General features: G+C 36.0%; 1 protein-coding gene across 1 annotated transcript in view; it reads right to left on the bottom strand.

Moving 5' to 3' along the window:
- Window positions 1-26148, bottom strand: part of LOC116631258 (phospholipid-transporting ATPase IB-like) — a 179908-nt gene that overhangs the window by 81936 nt on the left and 71824 nt on the right. Inside the window, 8 exon segments of the mRNA XM_032402448.1 lie at window positions 7372-7511; window positions 8967-9052; window positions 13849-13917; window positions 16498-16547; window positions 17736-17818; window positions 18377-18482; window positions 19493-19607; window positions 21050-21138. Coding sequence (XP_032258339.1) covers window positions 7372-7511; window positions 8967-9052; window positions 13849-13917; window positions 16498-16547; window positions 17736-17818; window positions 18377-18482; window positions 19493-19607; window positions 21050-21138 — 738 coding nt within the window.

The raw sequence follows: 26148 nt of genomic DNA, 5'->3' as shown, positions 1-26148 counted from the left end.
CTTTCTTCTCAAGCTCAACGAAACACTCATTAAGATAGACCACATTCGGGGCGCCTGGGTGGCTCAGTCGTTAAGTGTCTGCCTTCGGCTCAGGTCATGATCCCAGGGTCCTGGGATTGAGCCCCGCATTGGGCTCCCTGCTCAGCGGGAAGCCCGCTTCTCTCTCTCCCACTTGTCCTGCTTGTGTTCTCTCTCTGGCTGTCTCTCTCTGTCAAATAAATAAATAAAATCTTTAAAAAAAAAAAAAAAGATAGACCACGTTCTAGGCCATAAAGCCCACCTTAGCAAGTTTTTTGAAAAATAGAAATTATCAAAGTATGCTATCAGTCCACAGTGGAATTAAACTAGGAATCAATAATAGAAAGATACCTGAAAAGTCCCCAAATATCTGGAGATTAAGCAAAAACACTTCTAAAAATCACATAACTCAAGAGAAATTTAAAAATATGAACTAAAATAAAATGATAATGCAACTTAACCAAAATTTGTGAGACTCTAACACTCATAAAGTTTCAAAGTCTTTTAAAAACCCTCAGCAAACCTAGGACAGGGGGAGACTTCTCCAACTTGATAAAGAACATCTACTAAAAAACCTATAGCTAATATACTTAATGGTGAGAAACTAGATACTTTCCCTCCTTAAGACAGGGAACAAGGTAAGGATGTCCCTCTTCCCACTCTTATTCAACATCATACTGGAAGTTCTGGTTAGTATGATAAAATAAGGAAATAAAAAACTAAAAGGATTGGGAAGGAAGAAAAATGCCTTTGTTTGCAGATGTCATGACTGTTTATGTAGAAAATTCTAAGGAATCAACAAATGGAACTAACAAGTGACTATAGCAATGTTATAGGATATGAGGTTAATATACAAAAGTCAATGAACAATTGGAAGTTGAAATTAAAAACATAATACCATTTACTTTAATATCAAAAAGGGGTATATAAGTATAAATCTAACAAAGTATTTACAAGATATGTATGTGGAAAACTACAAAACTCTGATGAAAGAAATATCATGTTCATGGATAGGAATACTCAGTATTGCTAAGATGTCAGTCTTAATCATGGAAAGTTATTTTGTGGATATCAACAAATTGATTCTAAAATTTTTATTGAAAGGCAAAAGATTGAGATTAGCCAAGACAATAGTGAATAAGAACAAAATCAGGGGACAGACACTACCCAACTTCAAGAGTTACTATAAAGCTAGAGTAATCAAGATAGTATAGTATTGGTGAAAGTATAGACACATAGGTCATTAGAACAAAATAGAAAACCCAGAAATAGACCTACACAAATACAGTCAACCAATCTTTGACAAAGGAGCAAAGGCAATTCAATGGAGAAAAGATAGTCTTTTTCAACAAATAGTGTTGGAACAACTGGACGTGCACATTTAAAAAATAAAATGAATGCAGACACTGATCTTAGACTTTTCATAAAAATTAAGTCCAAATGGATCATAGACCTAAATGTAAAATGCAAAACTATAAAACTACCAGAAGATAAGAGGAGAAAATCTAGGTAACCTTAGGTTTATTGATTATTTTTTAGATACCAAAAGCATGATCCATGAAAGAAAAAACTGATATTTAGACTTCATTAAAATTAAAAACATGTTCTGTGAAAAATACTGTGAAGCTAATAAGAAGACAAACTACAAACAAGGAGAAAATATTTTCAAAACACATATCCAATAAAGACTTGTAACCAAATATGCAAGGAACACTTAAAACCCAACAGTAAGAAAATAAACAATCTGATTAAAAAATGGGCAAAAGGTCTAAGCAGACACCTCACCAAAGAAGATATACAGGTGTCACTAAGCATATGAAAACATTATATGTCATCAGAGAAATGCACATGAAAACAACAGTGAGATACCACTACATACCTATTAGATTGTCCAAAATCCAAAACACTGACAGCACCAAATGCTGGCAAGGGATATGGTGGAACAAGAACTCTTATTCATTGCTTGTGGGAACGTACAGCCATTTTGGAAGACAGTGTGGCAGTTTCTTATAAAGCTAAACATTGACTTAGCACATGATTGGGCAATCATGCTTCTTGGTATTCACCCTAATGAGTTGAAGACCTATCCACAAAAAAATATAGACTTGAGTATTTATAGCAGCTTTATTCATAATTACCAGAACTTAGAAGCAACCAAGATGCCTTTCAATAGGTGAATGGATAATGTCTGTGGTACATCCAGACAATAGATTATTATTTTAAAAATATTTAAAAAGAAATGAGCTATCAGGGTGCCTGGGTGCCTCAGTTGGTTTAAGTGTCTGCCTTCAGCTCAGGTCATGATCTCAGGGTCCTGGGATCAAGCCCCGTGTTGGGCTCCCTACTCAATAGGGAGTCCGCTTCTCCCTCTTCTTCTGCCCCTCTCTCCCCACTTGTGTCCTCTCGCTCGCTCTGGTTTCTCTCTCAAATAAGTTAAAAAAAAAATAAATAAATAAATAAATAAATAAATAAACAACAAACTTTTAAAAAATGAGCCATCACGTTATTATTAAAAGACATGAAGGAATTTAAATGCATATTCCTAAGCAAAAGCAGCCAATCTGAAAAGGCTACATACTTATGATTACAGCTATATGACATGCTGGTAAAGGCAAAACTATAGAGACAGTAAAAAAAAGATCAGTGGTTGCCAGGGGTTCAGAAGGAAAGAGGGAAGAATGAATAGGTGAACAGAGGAGATTATTAGGGCAGTGAAACTATTCTGTATGATACTGCAGTAGTGGATGGTGACATGCATTTGTCAAGACCCATAGAACTATACAACAAGAGTGAATCTTAATGTAAGCCATGGAGTTTAGTTAATCATAGTGTATCGATATTGGTTCATCAATTGTAACAAACGTACCACACTAAGGCAAAATGTTAATCATAGAAGAAACTGTGGGAGGGAAAGAGAGGAAGTATATATAACTATCTATACTTTTTTGGCTCATTTTTTTTCTGAAAACCTAAAACTACTCTAAAACTCTAAAAAAATAATATATTAATTGAAAAATGGCCAAAGGATTTGAATAGACACTTCTCCAAAAGAAGATATACAAATAATCAAAAAACACATGAAAAAATGTTCAACATCATTAATCATTAAAGAAATGCAAATTAAAATCACAATGAGATACTGCTTCATACCCACTAGGATGGTTATAATAAGTTACAGGTAGTAACAAGTGTTGGCAAGGATGTGAAAAAATTGGAACCCTCAAACACTGGTGGTAGGAATGTAGAATGGTGCAGCCACTTTGGGAAACTAGTCTGGCAGCTTCTCAAATGGTTACACAGAGTTGCCATATGACCCAGCAATTTCACTCCCAGGTATATTCATAAGATAAATTAAAGAATGTGTCCACATGAAAACTTGTAGGATTACTTATGGAAGCATTATTCGCAATAACCAAGTGGAAACAATCCAAATGTCCTTCAACAGAAGAATGGATAAACAATCAGGTATCTACGCGATGGAATACTATTTGGCATTAAAAAGTAATGAAATACTGGTACATACTACAATATGGGTGAATCCTGAAAACATTAAGCTAAGTGAAAGAAGCAAGTCACTAAAGACCACCTATTTTATGATTCTATTTATATGAAATATCCAGAGAAGGTGAATCTATAGAGACTAGAAGTAAATTAGTGGCTGCATAGGGCTGGGGGAGAGAATAGGAGGGTAACAAAGAGTGAATACTAATGGATGTGGAGCTTGGGGGAGGGTATGTTGAAAATATTCTGTGTTAATTGTGGTGACGGTCTCACAATTCTCTAAATATACTAAAAACTGTAGCTTATATACTTTAAATGGGAGAATTGTAGGGTATGTGAATTATATCTCAATAAAGCTATTGTATTAAGAAAAAACAAACAAACAAACAAGGAATGCTTCAAAGTCTAATTCAATCTGCCAATATGTCAAATTTATGTTTTACCAATAGAGTGACCCTGGCAACATGAAAGTTAATTACTTTAGCAGTTATGCTCTAAGTTATGATGTACTTAATAACTATTGATACAAATGTAGACATTGTCTTTCTTACTCTTACCCAACAGGAAAGAAACTTAGATCTTATGAGTGTCCAAAGGAAATATATTCAAGAGGTGAAGAAGTACTCCTGGCCTCAAGATCTAAAAAGATGATCAGAAAATACCTCCCTAGAACTGAAAACAAGTAGGATCATAACAACGTACATGGGATTATCTATAAGAATCATTTCACAGAACTAGTTGACCCTGACACGTCTTTGGTGTCAGATTCCAATACTTACCTAAAAGTCTGCAGAGAATAGCCATTTAACTGCAACAACAGTTATAACTAATACAACATCAGCTAGAACAGTGGAAATTACAACACAAGTCATGAGGCAGAAGATTAGATGCTCTGGTGGCTAATATAAAGTAAGAAAAATAACAGTCAAAGGACAACTGGAAGGACAAGTTTTTCTAGGTGGCATACAGTTGTTCCAAGCCCAGAAAACTAGAATTGAAGACACAGACTTAAGGAAAAGAAAAGAAAAAAAGTGAAGAATCAAAATTCTTTTAGGCCATTACAGCTTGAAAGATACAGCTTTTAAAATAAATCCAATTCCCTCTGATCAAAACCCATGTACAACAATCCTCTCATGTATCATTTGCCCCCCTAATGTGTCCATTTTTCATGAAGTACCCTTCAGCGGGGTACCTAGTTCTCAAGATAGGTCTCCCCTGACAGAGATGTAATGAATAGCACGGTCTAGTCCCCAGCCCCTCAGAAGTTTGGCCCACATGATTCAATACCCAGGAGCTCATCGCTCCTGGGTGAACTGGAAAACATCCTGTGGGGGAAAGGGACACGAATGAATATATTTGACAATTTTCAGTGTGATTTTAACGTCACAGAGCCTGTCATTTGCATAAGTGACTCAGGCTAAAGAGATATCCTAGTCACACTAAACACAGACATTGAGTATTTTGATGCCTGTAATTTTAACCTCATAGTCATGGAGAGAAAATGCAGTAGTTTGTTAAATAGTACAATAGTACTTTGTTAAAGTGTCTAAAACTGATGAGATTTCCATTCAGACCTTCCAAGCACTGTATGCTGCTCATTACTCACTCTGACTATACAATCTGTAATGTGGCACTCACCTAGGTCAAAAACCTCCAAGACCAGATAGGAAAATCTGGCCCGTGATAGCCCTTCTACCATTGATTGGTATTCTGCTGTTAAACGAACATTCTCTCAAGGTCTGCCCTTTGAAGTTGAAGAAAAAGAATCAACATCAAGCCCTGCCAATTATACATAGTTATCTACCTTCCTTGGAAAGCAGAGGAGCTTAAAACATTCCACCCCAATATTTCATTCATCTATTCAATTAATACTTGCTGAACACCGACCGTGTGCCAGGCACTGTGTACGTGCTGGAGACTAGCATTCAACAGATGGGTGAAGCAGTCAGCTTAAGGCCGTGCCACGCCCTGCCCTGGCCACCCACCCACACGACCTGGCAAAGGCAAACTTACTTACTCTTTGACTTCCTTACCACCTATGACTTCCAGATTAAAATTTAAAACTAAAATATAAAATATATCAGTTTGATTGAAAAGGAACTATACAATCTTTCAAGTTCCAGAGGCCAGTTCCTCTTTCTTGCTTTTTTCTTTTCTTTTTCTTTTTTTAAGATTTTATTTCTGAGAGAGAGAGGGTGTGTGGGGTGGGGGAGGGGGCGGAGCAGAGGGAGAGGGCGCGGTCAGGCTCTGCGCGGAGTGTGGAGCCTCGTGTGAGGCCAACCTCAGAGTCCTGAGATCATGACCTGAGCCAAAACCAAGAGTCAGAAGCTTAACCCAATGAGCCACCAGGGTGCCCCCAGAGGCCAATTTTCAATTGCCCAGATTTCTTCCCTGTGTGGGAGCAACAAACAACCTGCTGGGAACATGAGGAAGAGGAGGATTACATAAATCAGTTCGTCCTTTCGCTGTGCTGTGTCAACAGATGTCGAATAATCACGCATGAGGGCTCCTGCAGCATCTTCCTGCACTTGGTGTGAAGCTAGGTTAGGTTCCTAATTTCTCAACAAAATGACCTTGAAAAAAAAGATGAACCTAATGTCAAGAAAATCCCCCAGTCTATCGGGGCACCTGTGGCTCAGTCAGTTAAGCATCTGCCTTTGGTTCAGGTCATGGTCCCAGGGTTCTGGGATCGAGCCCTGCATTGGGCTCCCTGCTCAGCAAGGAGTCTGCTTCTCCCTCTCTCCCTACCTCGTGCTCTCTCTCTCGCTCAAATAAATAAATAAAATCTTAAAAAAAGAAAAGAAAAGAAAATCCTCCAGTCTAAATCTGTTCTGGCCATGTTCCTGCAGAAATGAAATGCAGAGCTCATGGAAGCAAATGACAAAAGAACCCAAGCCAAGAAACTAAGATAAGAATTGGCCCAGGAGCCACAAGATCCCTGAGGCCACCACAAACAAATTCACAATGATCCTCCAGTGACAATAGTCCAGGGTGCATGAGATCCCCTGGGACAGTAACCACCAGAGAATAGCACAATAAAAGTAATGAAATACCATGACTAATCTAAGAAAATAACAGAAAAATATTCAGTGATATGGAAAACATTCCCAATTTATTGCAGAGTGAAAAACTTCATGATTTGAGCAGTATTTTTATGGGGAAAATTTGACAGAGATTTTGGGTGAGGGTAGATTTTTACTTTAAATTTTTATGGGAAAAAATGTATGTATGTGTATTAAAAACCTACAGTGGAATACTACATAGCCAATACACATATATGAAAAAAGAGGTTGGAGGATTATACACCAGAATTTAGTCATTAGCCCAACATTACAGATGATTATTATTTACTATTCTGGCTTAGTTTTGTGTGATAAACATGTATTTCTTTTGGATGGGAAAAGTTATAAAAAGGGGTAACAAAATTGAAGTGATTAGGATATGATTCAGAAATGAAAGAAATGTTTTGAATATTTTAAGATCTATTTTATGAATTTTCAGTATAAGACAGCTTTATATTTCTGAAGGAAAAAAAACAATTTAACTGAGGTTTTTTTTGTTAAGATTTTATTTATTTGAGAGTGAGCAAGCAAGAGAGCGAGAGAGCGAGAGAGAGAGAGAGAGAGGGAGAGGAGACTCCCCATTGAGCTGGGAGCCCGATCGGGCAACAGGGCTCAATCCCAGGAAACTGGGATCATCACCTGAGCTGAAGGCAGACACTTAACCAACAGAGCCACCCAGGCGCCCCATTTTAACTGAGTTTTTAAAATGATATCAAGATATGAAAACATTGGTAAGTGTATGTTTTCACATATTTAACTTGGCATGTAGAGTACATATTGGGTATGTTACCTTTTCAATATTATCATAACATTCTTCCAAACTCCGCATTCTGTCTTGGATAACTGTACTCGCTTTTTTATACTGCATCAACCACTGCTGATATTCTTCCTCAGTTAAATCTGCATAGGCAACACAGAGAGTTCTCAGCCCTGTAAGAAAGAATGGAATGTAAACTGATCAAGCCATCAGCGATCAGGGAGGAGTACAGAATTTGAAAACAAAATCCAAAAGTGTAGAGGTCATGGGAATGTGAAGTCCTTCACATGGTCTTACCTGATCTTATTTCCGCCCCCCCACCCCCACCCCGTCATTGCTTACAGTCCTGTCCCTGCTGATCCTCTTACTTCTGGACACTTGAACTTGTTCTGCCCTTGACCTGGAATACTTTCCCCTGGTATTCTCCTTCTCTTCCTTCAGTCTCTGTCTAATTCACCCTATAGAGATAGCACCCCATCATACTCTGTTCCCCTTATCCTGTTTAATTTTTCTCCATAGCACTTATCACCCCCTGACATTATCTATTATTGGCTAATTTCTTCAAGGTATGAGCTATGTTTTGTTCACTTCTGTCCCGGAAGCTTAGAACAGTGCACAGCACTCAATAAATACTCAATAACTATTTGTTGGAGGAAGGAAAGAATGAATAAGGCTTTAGTTTTTCAATTTCAAAGTAAGCCAAATAATCATTAAAATAACAGAAAATTAATTTAAGTCCCATTTTTGCAAAGAAAAAATTTTAGAAATTATATTGTATCCTAATATTTTAGGCTAACTCCTGCAAAATATTCAAATAGTTGAGGATCCCCTAGAAATTAAAGCTCTACAGATAAGCTATAGAAGTTGTTATTCTGTTTTGAGCTCCATTACAATACAGTTCCTATATGCTTCTACCTGTTGTAACCTGCCTACAGCTCACTTATATTTTAAGATGGCAGCAAAAGGCCCAAAGTGCAACCTTGCAAAATATCCAGCAGCTTACAAACTAAAAGGACAAAGTGGGATACTGCTTCCAGGTATTATTAGCTTTACTTTTATGTGATATTACACCTCAATTTTTCAAAACTTCTATAAACTTTTTAGTGAGTGTTGTTCTTATTCAAAACTCACTCATGGAATTTTATTTCTTGAGGTGGGTAACAAGTCAAAATCAGAAGGATAAGAAAAGAATGGCAGGAAAACATCAACTATGTCAGGTTTCTGAGTTATATGCACAAAGTAATTAACTTTGAAATATACAACACATACTGGAAAAACCTCTCTTTTTCCATTAGGGGCCAAGTTCCTACTACAACAAATAGAAACAGATAATAGATGTCTTTGAAGACACTGTTTTTGGAATAAAGGAAGAACTACACAGTAAAAACATACTTTTCAACATTTGCTGGTGGGGAGAGGAAGAAAGGAAAAATAATATCTCAACAGGGTGTGTTTGAGGAACCATTTACTTTTTAAGCAAACAGAAGGCATTACAAAGTCACATATAGGAATGAGCTCCCCTTGCCCACCTATGGGCCAAGCATCAGTGACGTGCATTCAGGATACAATTTTAATATTTAAGAATAGCATCTCAAAAAGAAACAAGATTCTAAACAATTTTCACTTACCTTCTTTGGCAAAATATTCCAGGTGGGTTAATGTCTCCTTCATAAAGCGAGAATCTTCTGAAAGTCTCTCATAAATCACTGTATCCTATCCGGAAAAAAAAAAAAAAAAGGTCTTGTGACCAATATCTTACCTAAGCCTAACAATCCAAATTCTAAATACTGCATTATAATTTTATTGTTATATCTAATAGACGTGAAGGAACCCAAAAAGCCCCAGGGAAGGCACAATTCCAAAAAGGATACATTACATACAGAGGAACAGAGATAACAGACTGCTCATTGAGAATGCAAGTGAAGCACATGTTCTAAAAAACTGAAAGAAAAAAATTGTCAACCTAGAATCCTATATTCAGCAAAAATTTCAAAATGAACGCCAGAGAAAATAAAGATGAAATAAAAATCTTTTCAGACATAAACAGTCTGAAAAAATTTATCACCAACAGATCCATGCTATAAGATATGGTAAAGGGAATCCATCAGACAGAAGGAAATTATAGCAAATGGAAATATGAGTCTGAAGAGCATTGAAAATGGTAATGACATGAGTCTGTATGTGTGCGTGTGTATATATACACATATATATGGATATGGATATATATACAATATTTTTCTTGTTATATATTTTATTAAAAAACGATAATTGCTTGAACAAACTTAATGTAGTGTGAAGTTTATAACATTTGTAAAATTAAAATGTCTGACAAGAGCACAAAGATTGGGAGGAGAGAGATGGAAGTTCAGAATTGTAATTCTTATACTACACATGAAATAGTATATTATCACTTGAAAATAGAAAGTAATAGATTGAAGGTGCCTACTAACAACCACTAAAATTTTTTTTAAAAGGAAAGAAATTGGAATTATATAATACTCAAGTAATTCTTGGAATAAAGGAAAAAAGAACTGGGACAAATAGAAAATAAATTGCAGGATGATGTATGTAAACCTAGCTGTATCAGTAAGCACACAGGTAAATGGTCTAAACAGCCAGTTAAAAGGCAGAGATTTCCAAAACACAAACCAACTACATGCTCCCTGGAAGAACCACACTTTACATATAAAGACACAAATGGGTTAAAGAGGAAGAAAAAGATATACCCTACCCAACACTAATCAAAAGTAGCCAGGAATGGCAATATTATAACCAGACAATAGAGATTTCAGAGTAAAGAGAATTGCCAGGGATAAGGAAAATCATTTTGGAATGACAGAAGGGTCAATTCATCAAGAGGAACTAGTAATTCCGAATGCTTATGCATCTAATAAATTAGTTTCAAAATGAAGCTAAAACTAATAGAAGTAAATGCAATGATGTAAAAACTAACAGAACTTCAAGATGAAAATCACAAATCCACAATGACAGTTGGGGATTTCAATATCCCCCTATCAATTATCTATCAATAATTGATAGAACAAGTAAACGAAGCATCATTAAGGATATAGAAGATTTGAACAACACTATCAATCAACTTGACTTAACAGATAGTTATAAACTACTTCACCCCAAAACAGCAGAATATTCAGGCTTTTTATGTGCATGCAAAACATTTAACATTAGATAAGTCACAATGTGAGCCATAAAACAAGTCCCAATTAAATTAAAAGGATTCACATCATATAAAGTCTGTTCTCTAATAAAATGGAATTATGTTATAAATCAATTAAAGGAATATTTCCAAAAAATTCCTAAATATTTGAAAACTAACCCACTTCAAAATAACCCATGAGTCAAAGAAGAAATCAAAAGGAAACTTAGAATATAGAATATTTTGAACTGAATGAAGATGAAAATGCAACACATCAAAATTTGTGACATGCTGCTAAAGCAAAGATTTGGAGGGTATTTATAGCACTAAACATTTGTATTAAAAAGAAAGCTCTCAAATCAAGTTCTGCCTTAAGAAGCTAGAAAAAGAGGAGCAAATCAAACCACAAGTAGGCAAAAGAATGGGAATAATAAAGAGAAATTAATAAAACAAAACAGAAACATTCAAGAAAAGTCAAATCTGAAAGCAATTTCTTTAGGAAGATCAAAAAACCTATAAATGAAAAAATAAATAAAACCAATAACTGTCTAGCTAGCCTACCCTCAGGTCCAGATGGCTTTCTGGTAAATTCTAGCAAACATTTAAAGAACAAATAATCTCAATTCCATGCACACTTTTCCAGAAAACTGAAAAGGAAAGAGTCCTCCCCATTAATTTTATAGGGTCAGCATTAAAAATCAAACAAAGACATTACAAGAAAAGAAAATTAAAGATCACTATCCCTTTTAAAAGTAGATGCAAAATTCTAAATAAAACTTTAGGAAAATGATGAGAGACGATGGACTCTGAAAAACAAACTGAGGGTTCTAGAGGGGAGGGGGGTGGGAGGATGGGTTAGCTTGGTGATGGGTATTGAGGAGGGCACGTTCTGCATGGAGCACTGGGTGTTATGCACAAACAATGAATCATGGGACACTATATCTAAAACTAATGATGTAATGTATGGGGGTTAACATAACAATAAAAAAATTAAAAAAAAAACTTTAGGAAAGTGAATCCAACTATACATAAAAAGGATAATATATCAGAACAAATGGGGCTTATCTCAGGAATACAAGATAGGTTTAACGTTAAAAAATCAATTCAATGTAATTTACCATATTAACAGGCACAAAAGAAAAAATCATATTAGTATCTCAATCAAGTCAAGAAAAGTATTTGCCAAATTTAACATCCATTACCGATTTTTTAAAATCTCAGCCAACTAGGAATCGGGGGAAATTTCCTTAATATGATAAAAAGCATCTTCAAAAAAAGTATAAAACTCATATGGAAATGCAAAGGTTCCAGAACATTCAAAACAACTTTGAAAAAGAACAAAATTGGAGAATTCATGATATCTGATTTTAAGACTTATTATAAAGTGATATAATCAAGACACTGTGGTATTGGTGTAAAGATAACCAACAGAACAATGAGAGAAAACAGAAAGTCCAGAAATAGACCCACATATATATAAACAGTTCATTTTTTACAAAAGTACAAAGGCAATTCAGTGAAGAATGAATAAACAGTTTAATAAATGGTGCTGTGAAATTACTCATCTGTAAAAAATGAACTCCTACTCATGTCTCATACCATATCCCCAAATCACTCAAGATGGATCCCAGAAGTAAGTATAAAACCTAAAACTATAAAAGGAGGAGAAAACAGGAGGAAATCTTTGTGACCTTGAATTAGGCAAAAATTTGTTAGCTAAGACACTAAAAGCATGACCCATAAAGGAACATATTGTTAAATTGGACTTCATCAAAATTACAAATTCCTGTTCTTCAGAGACCTGTTAAGAGGATGAAAAAAGCCACAGATATTTGCAGATCATGTATCTGATAAGGGACTTATATCCAAAAATTAAAAAAGAACTCTCAAAACTCAATACAAAGAAGCACAAACAGTTATAAAAACAGGGACAAATATTTAAACAGACATTTCACCAAAGAAAATAAGTGGATGGTGCACAGAAAAGAGTTACCATAACAAGTCAGAGAATGTTATCCTTAGAAAGACCTCCTTACAAGTTTGGTTCTTGGCTGGCGTCTAAGGGACTTGGCTGGTATTCAATTCTTCGAGCTGATATAAACTTTCCCTGTATAACACCCATGGGAAGCCTGCACATGGATTCCTCCAGACTCTGCCTGTCTTTTTCCCTTAAAATCTGGTTGTGTATCCTTGCTACATTACTATAATACATCTTAGCCATGCATATAATCATGAATCCTTTTAGAGATCCACTAAAAACATATGGGTAATCTTGAGAACCCCCAACACAGATGGCAAATAAGCACATGAAAAGATGCTCACTATCATCAGTCATGGCATGGACATGTAAATTAAAATCGCAATGAGATACACACCTATGAGAATGGCTAAAATTAAAGAGATTAACCATGCCAAGTGCTGGTCACAATTGCTGGTAGGAATGTGACCACAGTTTGGTGGTTTCTTAAAAAGTTAAAATACACCTACATTGATCTAGCCATTTTACTGCTAGATATTTACCAAAGAGAAATGAAACTATGTGCCCATACAAGGACTTGTACACAAATGTTTATAGGAGCATTGTTTGTAGTAGACAAAACTGCAAACAAAAAGTCCATTAACAGGTGATGGATGAACAAACTGATATATCCATACAATGGAATACCATTCAGCAGTATGAAGAAATGAACTATTAATATGAGCTACAACATGAATGAATTTTAAAATAATTATGAGTAAAAGAAGCCAGACAAAAAGCCATATATCCTATCTGACTTTATATAAAATTTAGTAAATGCAAATGAATCTATAGTGACAAAAAGCAGATTGGTGTCAAAACTTATCAAAATGTACACTTTAAATATGTGCAGTTTATTTTATGTCACTTTTACCTGAATAAAGCTGTTTTTCTTTTAATTGCCTATGGCTGTGAACAAATATATAAGTGCTTAAAAAAAAAAAAGGGTTTGTACAGAGGTTAAGCCATTTCCTGAGATTTACCAAATCCAAACACTTTGGGCTGGAAACTGGGATCAAAATTCCTGCTACAAACCCTTAGCCTCAACAATCTAATCATTAGTTCTCTGCAGAACAACTGAGTGACAACAAATTTGTCACTGACATTAAAGCTTAATAAACACTCTGGTGTGAACCACCATAAATTTCAATGGGCTTGACTGTTGGGGAAGCTTTGGGGCTACTCTGTTTCAGTCTTGGATAATGCTCTCAACAACCAGCCCAACAGCAGAAACAAAGTTAACACCCTTTTAAAATATTGTGAAGTTGTAAAAGGCTTCCTACAAGTTGTTGAAACAGAGGGAAGGAGTTAATATGAATAATGAATCCCTATACTCAGAGCCCCTTTGCAGTAGAGCCGGAGATTTCCTGTAGGAGTTCGGACAATTACAGACATCCTTTCTCTATTACTAAAATAATATGAAAATTATTATTAGCTTCTATGTTCCTCAGTACATGGTGCTAAGGCACACACACGAAACCAAATTTACAAGTCCTCAGCTGACCGTTAGTGAAAAGGCCAATGTGTTTCTTGCCAGTCTCCTTTTCTGATTTACCTACTTTCTTAAAATGAGATTCTTTTTTAAAAAAAAAAAAAGAGGGGCGCCTGGGTGGTTCAGTCATTAAGCGTCTGCCTTCGGCAAAGGTCATGATCCCAGGGTCCTGGGATCGAGCCCCGCATCGGGCTCCCTACTCAGTGGGAAGCCTGCTTCTCCCTCTCCCACTCCCCCTGCTTGTGTTCCCTCTCTCGCTGTCTCTGTCTCTCTGTCAAATAAATAAATAAAATCTTTAAAAAAAATAAAATAAAATAAAAAAAGATTTTATTTATTTATTTGACAGAGAGAGAACACAAGCAGGAGGAGCCCCCGATGCGGGGCTCGATCCCAGGGCCCCAGGATCATGACCTGAGCTGAAGGCAGATGCTTAACCGACTGAGCCACCCAGGTGCCCCTTAAACTGAGATTCTAATACAAATGTTCACCTTCTACTACTACTATTTCTCAGTTACTCTCCTTTTCTTCCATGGAAATTTACTGGAATAAATATATATATAATATACATTACTTATATATTATATCACATATATTATATATTGATATGTTTTACATTAATATTACTATATTCATATATTATATAATACATACATAACATACATTTATCATGTATTACACATATAAGACATAAATTATATATACATGTAGCATATATAATGTAATCTCTTAAGAACCGATGAGGAAAGAGGAAAGCAGCCCTGGTCGTGTATTTTTCAGTCCTCAGAACATCTCTATGAATTAGATCTTCCTGTCCCATTCTGCTGCACAGAGATGTTAAACTGCTGGTTTGTTATTTTTACGTATAGTTATTTTTATGCATAGTTCCGTCTCAACGCCCTCTGGATTTTTTAGTTTTGCTCTTGTTTTTTATGATGGTAGATAGAACTTAAACTCATTGCTTTTATTCCTGATTTAGCAGCCCAAATAGGCTTGAAGAGCTCCCCTCTCTGCCTTATCCCACACATTGCCAAAGTAAACTGGACAAAATAGGTTTGGTTTCTTTTCTTTTTTTTCCTTCTTCCACATCTTGCCATTCCCCGACCATAACCCTTGGATGGCTCTCCATGGCCTATAACCACTTTTTAAGAGACCCAAATCAAACTGTCACTCAGCACCTTCTCAGATAATCGTCATATCCCACAACCCTACGTTGTACGATCCAAGGAGGGTCCCAGTGAGTAATCCTACACCCGAGCACTTGAGCTAGAAAGTACTTGTCAAAAGGGACAGAGACTAGCAATTGCTTTACCTACTTAGCTGTTAGAACACTACTAAAGGCAATTGAGTTATTTAAGTGTCACCTAGCTAAGAGCTCATATTTTAAGGACAGGAAATGAGTGTTCCAGTAGTAGGGAAAGCTAGAATGAACATTAAGATACATTTTCTTATAAAAAAAAGTTTTTAAAAAAAGCTTTCCTAGAGAAAAGAGAAGCTGACAACAACTTTACTGAGGTTCAAAGCTTTTTTTTTTTTTTTTTTAATGTGTCATTGGCCAATAAGGCATTAAAAAAATATGATTTAAAAAATCATCTGGCTTTGAAAAGAATGAATTATTCCTTTTCTAAATTTCTAGCATTTCCTTTTCTTTTCTTTTTTTAATGTTTTATTTATTTATTCATGAGAGTCAGAGAGAGAGAGAGAGAGAGAGAGAGGCAGAGGGAGAAGCAGGCTCCCCGCCTAGCAGGGAGCCCGATGCGGGACTCGATCCCAGGACCCTGGGATCATGACCTGAGCCGAAGGCAGACGCTTAACCATCTGAGCCACCCAGGCGCCCTAGCATTTCCTTTTCTAACTTTTCAGATTCCACATTAGAAATGCTCAGATGGTCTAAGAGATGAGACTTTGTGAGTCTTCAAAACAGGGCAATGAAAATAAAATCATCACCAATATTCCCCCACTAGGCTTTGGGGATCAGGCCACAGTGGCTGGACCAGGAGGCCCTCTGAAGTCTATGGGAGAGAAGAATTTGGACGCACATTGTTTCCTTTGGGGGAGACAAAAAGGAATTAATTCACTATCTCTTTTTAAAGAAATAGTTTTAAAGAAATAGTCTTGGAAAAAATAATATCCAATATTCATCCATTCATCAAATATTTATTGAGCACTTACTTCCACAGAAGGTGACTCCCGCCCTCCTGGAACTGAGAGTCGAGTTGGCAACACAGTCAGTAAGTAGTAACCCAGATGTAAACCTCAAGTCTGACTCTGACAAGTGCTAGAAAGGAGAGGTGCGGGACCTCCTCTCAGCTACAAAAAGGGATTTGGCCTAATGATGCCCAAAGAAGTGAGCACCAGGCTCAGATTAAAAAGTGGATGGAAGCTAACTAGAATTTTGTGATTCTATATCAAAGTTTTGATTTGCATTACCAAATCTCAACTGAAGAGTCACAGAAGGAGCTCCGGGGGATACATGAACAGAATGAAAAGGTATCTTACCTAGAAAACTCCAGGACATTAAGAACTTCAAATGTGAAGTTTTCTCCCATCTACAGGAAGATAAGACAACATCTTCTTATCCGAGGGGGGGAAAAAAAGTACTCATCCTGCAAAAGAGCTCATTCTCCCAATCAGAAAAAAGTTTTACCTACCCTACAACTACACATCTTTTTCAAAATAACACATTTCCTTGCAAACCTGATGAAATAATGGTGCCCTCTTCTGGCAAGAACATTGTTTGCAAACTGGGGACTATTGGCAAAAATGCTTCTCATAGGGCAGATTTAAGACTAAAACACCTCTTTAAATATAAAATCAGCACTACTAGAAACATTTTATGGATACTCTCATGTTGCAAGGTTATATGGAGTAAGTGAGACAATCAACAGCAGAAATGGAAAAACAAGTCTTTTCATAAAATTGCACAGATCAAACAAAATCCTCAATCCTTAGATAATTTGAAGAGGTAACCGGGGAAAGAGATGGCATGCTATAAAATTCTATATCAATAAAACCTGCATTCTTTTCTAAATTTTTCCAGTTACAGCCTCTTGATTTCCTGTAGCCATGATCAATTCACCAATAAGGCAATGCAGAATTTCAAATAATTTTGAGAGTTGTCCATGTGGCACATACCACAGATACAAAGATGAATCAGTCAGTCCATTCTGCTAAGGACTGAATGTCTAGTAGACATCCCTAACTACTGCATTATTACTGGGGGAAAAAAATGAGTTATTGGGCACCATGTTCACATTGCTTCAATTCTTCCCCATAATATCAAAGGCTTGTGGTAAGTGGTCATCAAGACAAAACAAGAAAAATATATACATAATATATATTACATATAATGAACAAATCAACACAATAAGAGAACTCACCAAAAAGTTTGAAAATTTTTATTTTTTCATTAAAAAATAGTATATTTCTTGAAGATCTGATGATTCTTTTTTAAATAGCTCACTTTTATTGACCACTCTCTCTGCTCCAAGCACTAATTCCAATTACTTTACATATATTAACTCATTTAATCCTCACCAAAAACCCTATGACATGCATAAGAAGATTGGGCAAACACAGAAGTTAAGGAACATGCCTGAGAATATGGCTGGGAAAGTGTGGGTCCAGATGGGAATCCCAGGCACTGAGATTCCAGAGCTTCTCCGCTCAACTACTCTACTTGTGTCTCTCTGGAAGGGGAGTGTAAACCGTGAGAAAGCATGTAAGACATTACTCACAGCTTCTACAGTGACAGATGTTGGCGTTCTTGTAGTAAAAACAAAGCCAAGCTTCTTCACTCCTTTCACTAACGCTGCTTCATCTGTCAATAAAAAGTCTGTATTAATGGAGATGGAGCAAATACGTTAATACCAAATTTAATTAAAACAGATTTCCATTCTCCAGTACTAAAACACCATGAATTTTTTTTTAAACCTGGCTTTTTTTTTTTTTTGGATCCAAATGCACTTACCTAGGTACCAGAAGGCATTCATAAAAGAGGAAATTTGGTTAAATAGGCCTTTTTCAGTGGGGTTAAGATATAGTTCTTTCTTAGTACTCATTATGGTTTTGTTCTAAAGCCATTATAGAATCTCCACAACATGGTGTGGTGCCTTAACCTTACTCCTGCCTTGTTACTGGTTATAAGTAAATGTTCTATTGAACCCAGCCCAAAGGGCCCTCCCGACCAGCCTCCTTATGGCAGTCTTTGGGGGTGTAGGGAGGAGCCCCAGTAAATACCCAGTACCATGAATACCCCTGACCCGTGAGAAGTCCGGGCAAGGAGCAACACAGGAGCAATCCAGGGATCAGCGGGAGTATCTCGCCTCTTCTCAGGGCTCATCACCTACCAGGAGCTCTAGGGGCACACAGCACCTACCTGGGGAGGAAGCCTGGTAGATTATATCCTTTCCATCTCTCTCAGGAACAACAGTGTGGCACACACATAACAGGGTAAGAAATTCCTTTATATAATCTTTCGTGGGCTATAAAAAAGGCACAGAGCTAATGAGTCTCTTCCAAGACCAGTGACAATAGACTTAATATATAGTCTGCAATTTGTATCAACTGTGGTTTCACTTCAGGTACACAGAGCCAGGCACTGACTAAAAACCATATCACGCATTCAAAATGTGTTGGTAGAGTGGCCACCGAGGTGGAGACAGTGCAGGGCTGGGGAGACCTCAGTGAAGGTGACCCTGCTCTCCTGGAGCTTCTAGTCTCACTGGGGAAAGAGGTTTTCTCAAAGCTGGAGGAAAAAATAGGGGTTGTTACAGAGAATAGAGGGGCCTATTTTAGGGAGGTGATCAGGGGTGGGGGGATACATCGAGGAGATAATATTTAAATTAAGACCTAAATGGAAAGGTTAGTTAGCTGTGTTCGCTGACATGTGACTGTGGTACATACTAGGCAAAGGGAATAGCACTTTCAAAGGCCCTGAGTCAGGAAACAGATTCATAGGTTTGTGAACGTCAAGACAAGTGTGACTCCAGCATCTTGAACAAGGGGAACAGTGACACAGAATGAGGATGGAGAGAAAGTCACAGTAATGAATTAGGATTTTATCTTAAGAGGGGGTGCTAGTTCGCTGAAGGTTTTTAAGCAAAGGAAGGGCATGCACAGCTTTATGTTTTAAAAGATCACTTTTATTTTTGAGAAGATCAAGATTTCAAATCAAGTAGATCAGTATCTTAAAACTGGTAAATGAAGATATTGGTAACATACAATAGAACCAAATAGCTTAGAAGCATTTAGAGATTTTCTTACATAGATTGCTACATAGTAAAATATTCTTTCTTAATGTTTGGATTCATTGACACCAACAAGTTTAGCACAACCTTCCTAGTATCAGTATGAAGTCCACTGTTTATTAACATCAAAAAAAAATTCAAGACTTTCCTGGCTGAGAAAATTATACCTTTTAATAAATCATATATATATTTTAAAGTTAGGTAGCATTACCCCTGTTGGCTTTGAGTGAAAATAGCAGACTTACGTGGCCATTTTCAAAGTTCTGCAGTAATTTTGGGTCATTAAAGTCGCAGGACTCTGTGATGACAGAGGGTGACAGACTGAGGAAGAACAGAGAAGATTTGTTGTAATTAAAATTCCTGATGGGGCCAGTCAGCGATCAAATGGACCTCAAGTGAACACGTTTTCAGTAAGTTACAGTATCAAGTCTGTAGAGCTACCACCACCCTTGAGTAACATGGGTATCAACTGTGCAAATCCACTTACACACAGATTTTTCTCATACAGTCAATGTATTTTGTCTTCCTTGTAATTTTCTTAGTATCATTTTCTTTTCTCTAGCTTTATTGTTATAGCACCCTATATAATACATATACCAAATGTGTGTTAATCAACTGTTTATATTATCTGTAAGGTTTCTGGTCCAACAGTAGGCTCTTAGTAGTTAATTGGGGAGGTAAAAGCTATACACGGATTTTCAGCTGCATGGGGGGTGGTCAGCACCCCTAGCCTCTGTGTTGTTCAAGGGTAAACTATATAGTAAATATCTAAAGCTCTGTCGAATTATAATCCTATCAGTCCTCAAGTTGCAAAATGGCATTAGAAAATGCCTAAATTTGTGTGGAATCCCATATAGTTATACAGAATCTAAGACAGAGTAACTATAAAAGCAACAAATCAAAGCCTGGATTCTGGGTTCTTTGAATATCACATGGGAAAGATCTGTCCAGGGGAGATTTCTGGGAACTGCCTTGTAGGGCTTGACAAGGGACAGTTATGTTATCATATATCAGAACTCCAGTACTGATAAAAAGTCCATGGGAGGGGGTGGGAAGGGAGGAACATGGGCAAAGTAGAAAAGAATATTGTCTAGTTACCTTAATTTTTCTAAATCGGTATCACTCCTGTCTGACTGATTTCTGAGGGAAAATGAGGGAGGAAATATAATGGTTTTAAGACTATAGGTATAAAATGCTTTAGGAATTCTAAGCACATATAAAAGCAAATATAAACCTTATTTTTTTAACAACTGCAAATTTTCATTTAGGTTATATTAAGTTTTATTTATTTTTTTAATTATGTTATGTTAATCACCATACATTACATCATTAGTTTTTGATGTAGTGTTCCATGATTCATTGTTTGCGTATAACACCCAGTGCTCCATGCAGTACGTGCCCTCTTTAATACCCATCACCAGGCTAACCCATCCCCCCACCCCCCTCCCCTCTAGAACCCTCAGTTTGTTTCTCAGAGTCCGTAGTCTCTCATGGTTCGTCTCCCCCTCTGATTTCCCCCCCTTCATTTTTCCCTTCCTGCTATCTTCTTCTTCTTCTTCTTTTTTTTTTTTAACATATAATGTATTATTTGTTTCAGAGGTACAGGTCTGTGATTCAACAGTCTTACACAATTCACAGCGCTCACCATAGCACATACCCTCCCCAATGTCTATCACCCAGCCATTTCATTCAGATATAGCTATGTTATTAGAAATTCATATAAGTTTTGAAGTAAATAAAGGCTAATTAATTTAAGACAAAAATGAGAATTTTCAACAGAGTATGGCAATAAGAACACTTACCCATAAATTATACCTGCAATGGTACACTTCTTAAATGTCATAATATTGCAAGTGAGGGTTCCTGTTTTATCAGAAAATAAGTATTTTACCTAAACAAAGAAAAAACAAACATGATAAACAACATAAATATAAACTATATTTAGAGAACAAAGACAAAATCAAGTTCTTTCTCTTCAAATCCTCAAAATCTTTGAACTTTTAGGAAACAAGAAGTTCAGTCTATAAAAATTCTACCTTTAATATTTATACTTGTTTCAGAGATTCTCTTTTCTTTGTTTTACACTGCAGGGAAATTTCTATGTTAATAAGCAAAGTAAATTTCAAACCATCAAACCTAAGAAAATCAGAAGTCCAAGTTCATTTTTTTGCCACAAGAAATCTCATCAAAAGTCTCTAGAAAACATTAAGTAGATATATAGATAAACACACACACACACACACACATACACACACACACATACACACTCACCCCAAAACCAAAGACACCACGAGAAAAAAAATTACAGGCCAATATCCCTGATGAACATAGATGCAAAAATACTCAACAACATATTAGCAAATCGAATTCAACAGTACATTGAAAGGATCACACAACATAATCAAGTGGAATTTATTCTAGGGATATAAGAATAGTTAAATCAATGTGATTTACCACATTAACAAAATAAAGGACAAAAACCATTTGACCATCTCAATAGAGGCTGAAAAAGCATTTTACAAAATTCAATATCCATTTATGATAAAAACTCTCAATGAAGTGGGGTTAAAGGAAGAAACCTCACCATAATAAAGTCAATGTGACAAGCCTGCTGGTAACACCAACGGTCAATGGTGAAAAGCTGAAAACTTCTCCTCTAAGATCAGAAACAAGAAGGGGTGCTTCCTCTCACCACTTTATTCAACATAGCATTGGAAATCCTGGCCAGAACAATTAGGCAAGAAAAATGAAAGGCATCCAAATTAAAAAGGAAGACATAAAACTGTCACTATTTGCAGATGACATTTCATATATAGAAAACCCTAAAGACTGCACCAAAAAGCTGTTAGAATCAATGGATTCAGTAAAGTTACAGGATATAAAGTCAACATACAAATATCTATTGCATTTTGTTTTCTTCTCAATTTTTTTTTTTATTTTTGGGTTTTTTAAAAATAGACTTTATTTTTTAGAGCAGTTTTAACAGCAAAATTGAGTGGAAAGTATAGAGTTCTCATATATCTTCCGCTCCAACACATGCATAGCCTATCCCACTCCTGCCATCCTGTCCCAGAGTGGTACATCTGTCACGGTCAAAAACCCTACACTGCCTTACCATTATTACTGAAGTCCATAGTTTACATTATGGTTCACTCTTTTCAATTTTAATTTTTTAAAAATTTTTATTTAAATTCTAGTTAGTTAACATATAGTGTAATATTGCATTTCTATACGTTAATAATGAATTACCAGAAAAAGAGAAATTAACAATTTCATTTACAATTGCATTCAAAAGAATAAAATACCTAGGAATAAATTTAAGCAAGGAAGGGAACGACCTATACATTGATAAAAAAAAAAAAAAAAAAAAAAGTGAAAAAGACACAAACAAATGGAAAGATATTCCACATTCATGCACTGGAGGAATTAACATTGTTAAAATGTCCATACTACCCAAAGCAAACTACAGATTCAAAGTAACCCCTATCAAGATTCTAATGGCATTTTTCACAGATTTAGAACAAACAATCCTAAAATGTGTCTGGAACCACAAAAGACCCCAAATAACCAAGGCAATCTTGAAAAAGAACAAAGCTGGAGGCATTATGCTTCCTGATTTCAAACTACATTACAAAACTATAGCAATCCAAATGTATGGTATTGGCATAAGAACAGACACATAGATCAATGGAACAGAATAGAGAGCTCAGAAATAACGAACACACCTATCATCAATTAATTTACAACAAAGGAGCCAAAAATATACATTAAGGAAAGGATAGTCTCTTCAAAAAATGGTATTCAATAAGTAAATAACAGTCTCTTCAATAAACTGGATAACTACGTGCAAAAAAATGAAACTGGACCACTTTCTTACACCATATACAAAATTAACTCAAAATGGACTAAAGACTTGAACAGAAGAACCTGAAACCATAAAACCTCTAGAAGAAAACATAGGTAGTAAGATCTTTGATATCAATCTTGGTGAGGATTTTTTGGATTTGACACTAAAAACTAAGACAACAAAAGCAAAAATAAACAAGTGGGACTACATCAAATTAAAAAGTTTTTGTAAAGTAAAGCAAACCATCAACAAAATAAAAAGGTAACACAATGAATGGGAGAAAATGTTTGCAAATCATATATTTGATGAGGGGGGTTAATATCCAGAATATATAAAGAACTCATATGATGCAACAGCAAAATATCAATCCAATTTAAAAAATGAGGAGAGGGTACCTGGGTGGCTCAGTCGTTAAGCGTCTGCCTTCAGCTCAGGTCATGATCCCAGGGTCCTGGGATCGAGTCCCACATCGGGCTCCCTGCTCGGCAAGAAGCCTGCTTCTCCCTCTCCCTCTCCCCCTGCTTGTGTTCCTGCTCTTGCTATCTCTCTCTCTCTGTCAAATAAATAAATAAAATCTTAAAAAAAAAAAAAATGAGGAGAGGATCTCAATAGACATTTTTCCAAAGAAGACATACAAATGGCCACCAGACACATGAAAAGATGCTCAGCATCACTAATCATCAGGGAACTACAAACCAGAACCATAATGAGATATCACTTTCACAACTGTTAGAATGGTGATTACCAAAAGATAAAAAATAACAAGTGTTGGTGAGGATGTGGAGAAAAGGGAACCCTTGGTGCCCTGTTGGTGGGAAAGTAAATTGAGGCAACCACTAAGGAAAATAGCATGGAAGCTCCTCAAAAAATTAAAAATAGAACTACCAGCAATTCCATTTCTGGGTATTTATCTGAAGAAAATGAAAAAACTAATTTGAAAAAATATAAGTACCCCCATGTTCATGGCAGCATTATCTACAATAGCCAAGATGAAACAACCTGAGTGTCTGTCAATGGATGAATGGATAAAGAAAATGTGGTGTATATATAATGATACATAATTATGCACACACGTGTGCACACACACACAATTCAGCCATAAGAAAGATCTTGCCCTTTGTATAACGTTAAAAGACTTTGAGGGCATTATGCTGTCTGAAATAAGTCGGACAAAGAAAGACAAATACCACATGATCTCACATGTGCGATCTGAAAAACAAAAATAACTAAACTCATAGCTACAGAGAACAAATTGGTGGTTGCCAGAGGCAGGGAGTGTTGGGTGAGCAAAATGGGCGAAGGGGGTCAAAAGGTACAAACTTCCAGTTATAAAATAAATCCTGAGCATGGTGATTATAGTTAATAATACTATATTGCATTTTCAAAAAAAAATACTGTATTGCAAATTCAAAAGTTCTCATCACCAGAACTCTAACTATATATGGTGACAGATGTTAACTAGATGTATTGTGATGGTCATTTTGCAATATTTACAAATATCAAACCATTATGTTGTACACCTGAAACTAATATAATCATATGTGTCAATTATAGCTCAGTAAAAGAGAGAAAGAGGCAGTGTTAAAGCATTTTTTATTATTGTGGTAAAATGTACTTAGATAAAATTTACCATTTTAACCATTTTTAAGTGTTATTGAGCACATTCACATAATTGTGCAACCATCCTCACCATCCATCTCCAGAACTTTTTCGTCATCCCAAACTGAAACCTCTTATCAACAATATAGTAACTCCCCATTCTCTCCTCTCCCATAGCCCCAGGTAACCACTATGCTGCTTTCTGTCTCTATGAGTCTGACTATTCCAGGTACCTCATATAAGTGGAATCATATACTACTTGTCCTTTTGTGTCTGGCATGTTTCATTTAGTGTGAGATCCAAGGTCCATCCATGTTGTAGCATGTTTCTGAATTTCAATCATTTTCGGGGCTGAATAATATTCCATTGCATGTATATACCACATTTTGTTTAACCATTTATCTATTGATGGAAATTTCAGTTGTATCCAGCTATTGTGAATAATGCTGCTAAAAACATCTGCATATAATACCTGGTTGAGTCCCTACTCTCAATTATTTCATGAAAATATCTAAAAGTTGGATTGTTGGAATATATAGTAATCCTCGGTTTAATTTTTTGAGGTTTCACCATACTGTTTTCCACAGTGGCTGCATCATTTTATATTTTCACCAGTAGTGCACAAGGGTTCCACTCTCTCCATGTCCTCATGAACACTTGTTGCTCTCTGTTGGTATTATTGTTTTATAGTAGCCATTCTAGTGGGTGTGAAATGGTGTCTCAATGAGGCCTTAATTTGCATTTCCCTAAAGATTAGTAATGTTGACCACTTTTCATGTGCTTATTGTCCATTTATGTATATTCTTTGGAGAAATGCCTATTAAAATCCCTTGCCAATTCTTGAATTGGGTTATTTGTGGTTTTGAGATTGAGTTGTAGTTTTTTGATATATTCTGAATATTAAATCCCCTATTGTCTTCTGTTTTCAATTTCATTGATTTCTGCCCTTATCTTTATGTATTACCTACATAAACAATATAATTAATTTTTAAAGCTTGAGTTCCACAGCCAGTTTTATTCTATTTAATTACCGCTCTAAAGAGGCTAGAGTCAACTGACAAGGCAAGGTAGATAAAGTGATCTTTTCCCAACTGTCAACAGAAAACATGTTTAGAGGATTAGCAAGTAATCAGATTTTCTTAAGCAGAAAAGTTGCTAGAACACTGATGATTCCATCCTCCTTCATCTTTACTTGTCCAAGGTAAAAATGCTGTTCATGTTCTCAGATCAGGCATTTCCAGGCACCAGAAACCTTCTAAAATAAATATTTACTGGGAACTCTCTATTCAAATGATACTCTACAAGGTGACCCTAAATTAGAAAGCATATATGCAAATTACTGGTTATAATTATCAGCATTAATTAAATCCCCTCTTCATACTAGGTACTATGCTGAGTATATCACAAATACATTATCTTTTTTTTTTTTTTAAAGATTTTATTTATTTATTTGAC

This window comes from Phoca vitulina, unplaced genomic scaffold, assembly GCF_004348235.1.
Source record: "Phoca vitulina isolate PV1807 unplaced genomic scaffold, GSC_HSeal_1.0 scaffold5, whole genome shotgun sequence".
In the NCBI taxonomy this organism is placed as follows: domain Eukaryota; kingdom Metazoa; phylum Chordata; class Mammalia; order Carnivora; family Phocidae; genus Phoca; species Phoca vitulina.
The sequence above is the reverse complement of the archived record's forward strand: the minus strand, read 5'-3'. Positions and strand labels throughout refer to the sequence as shown.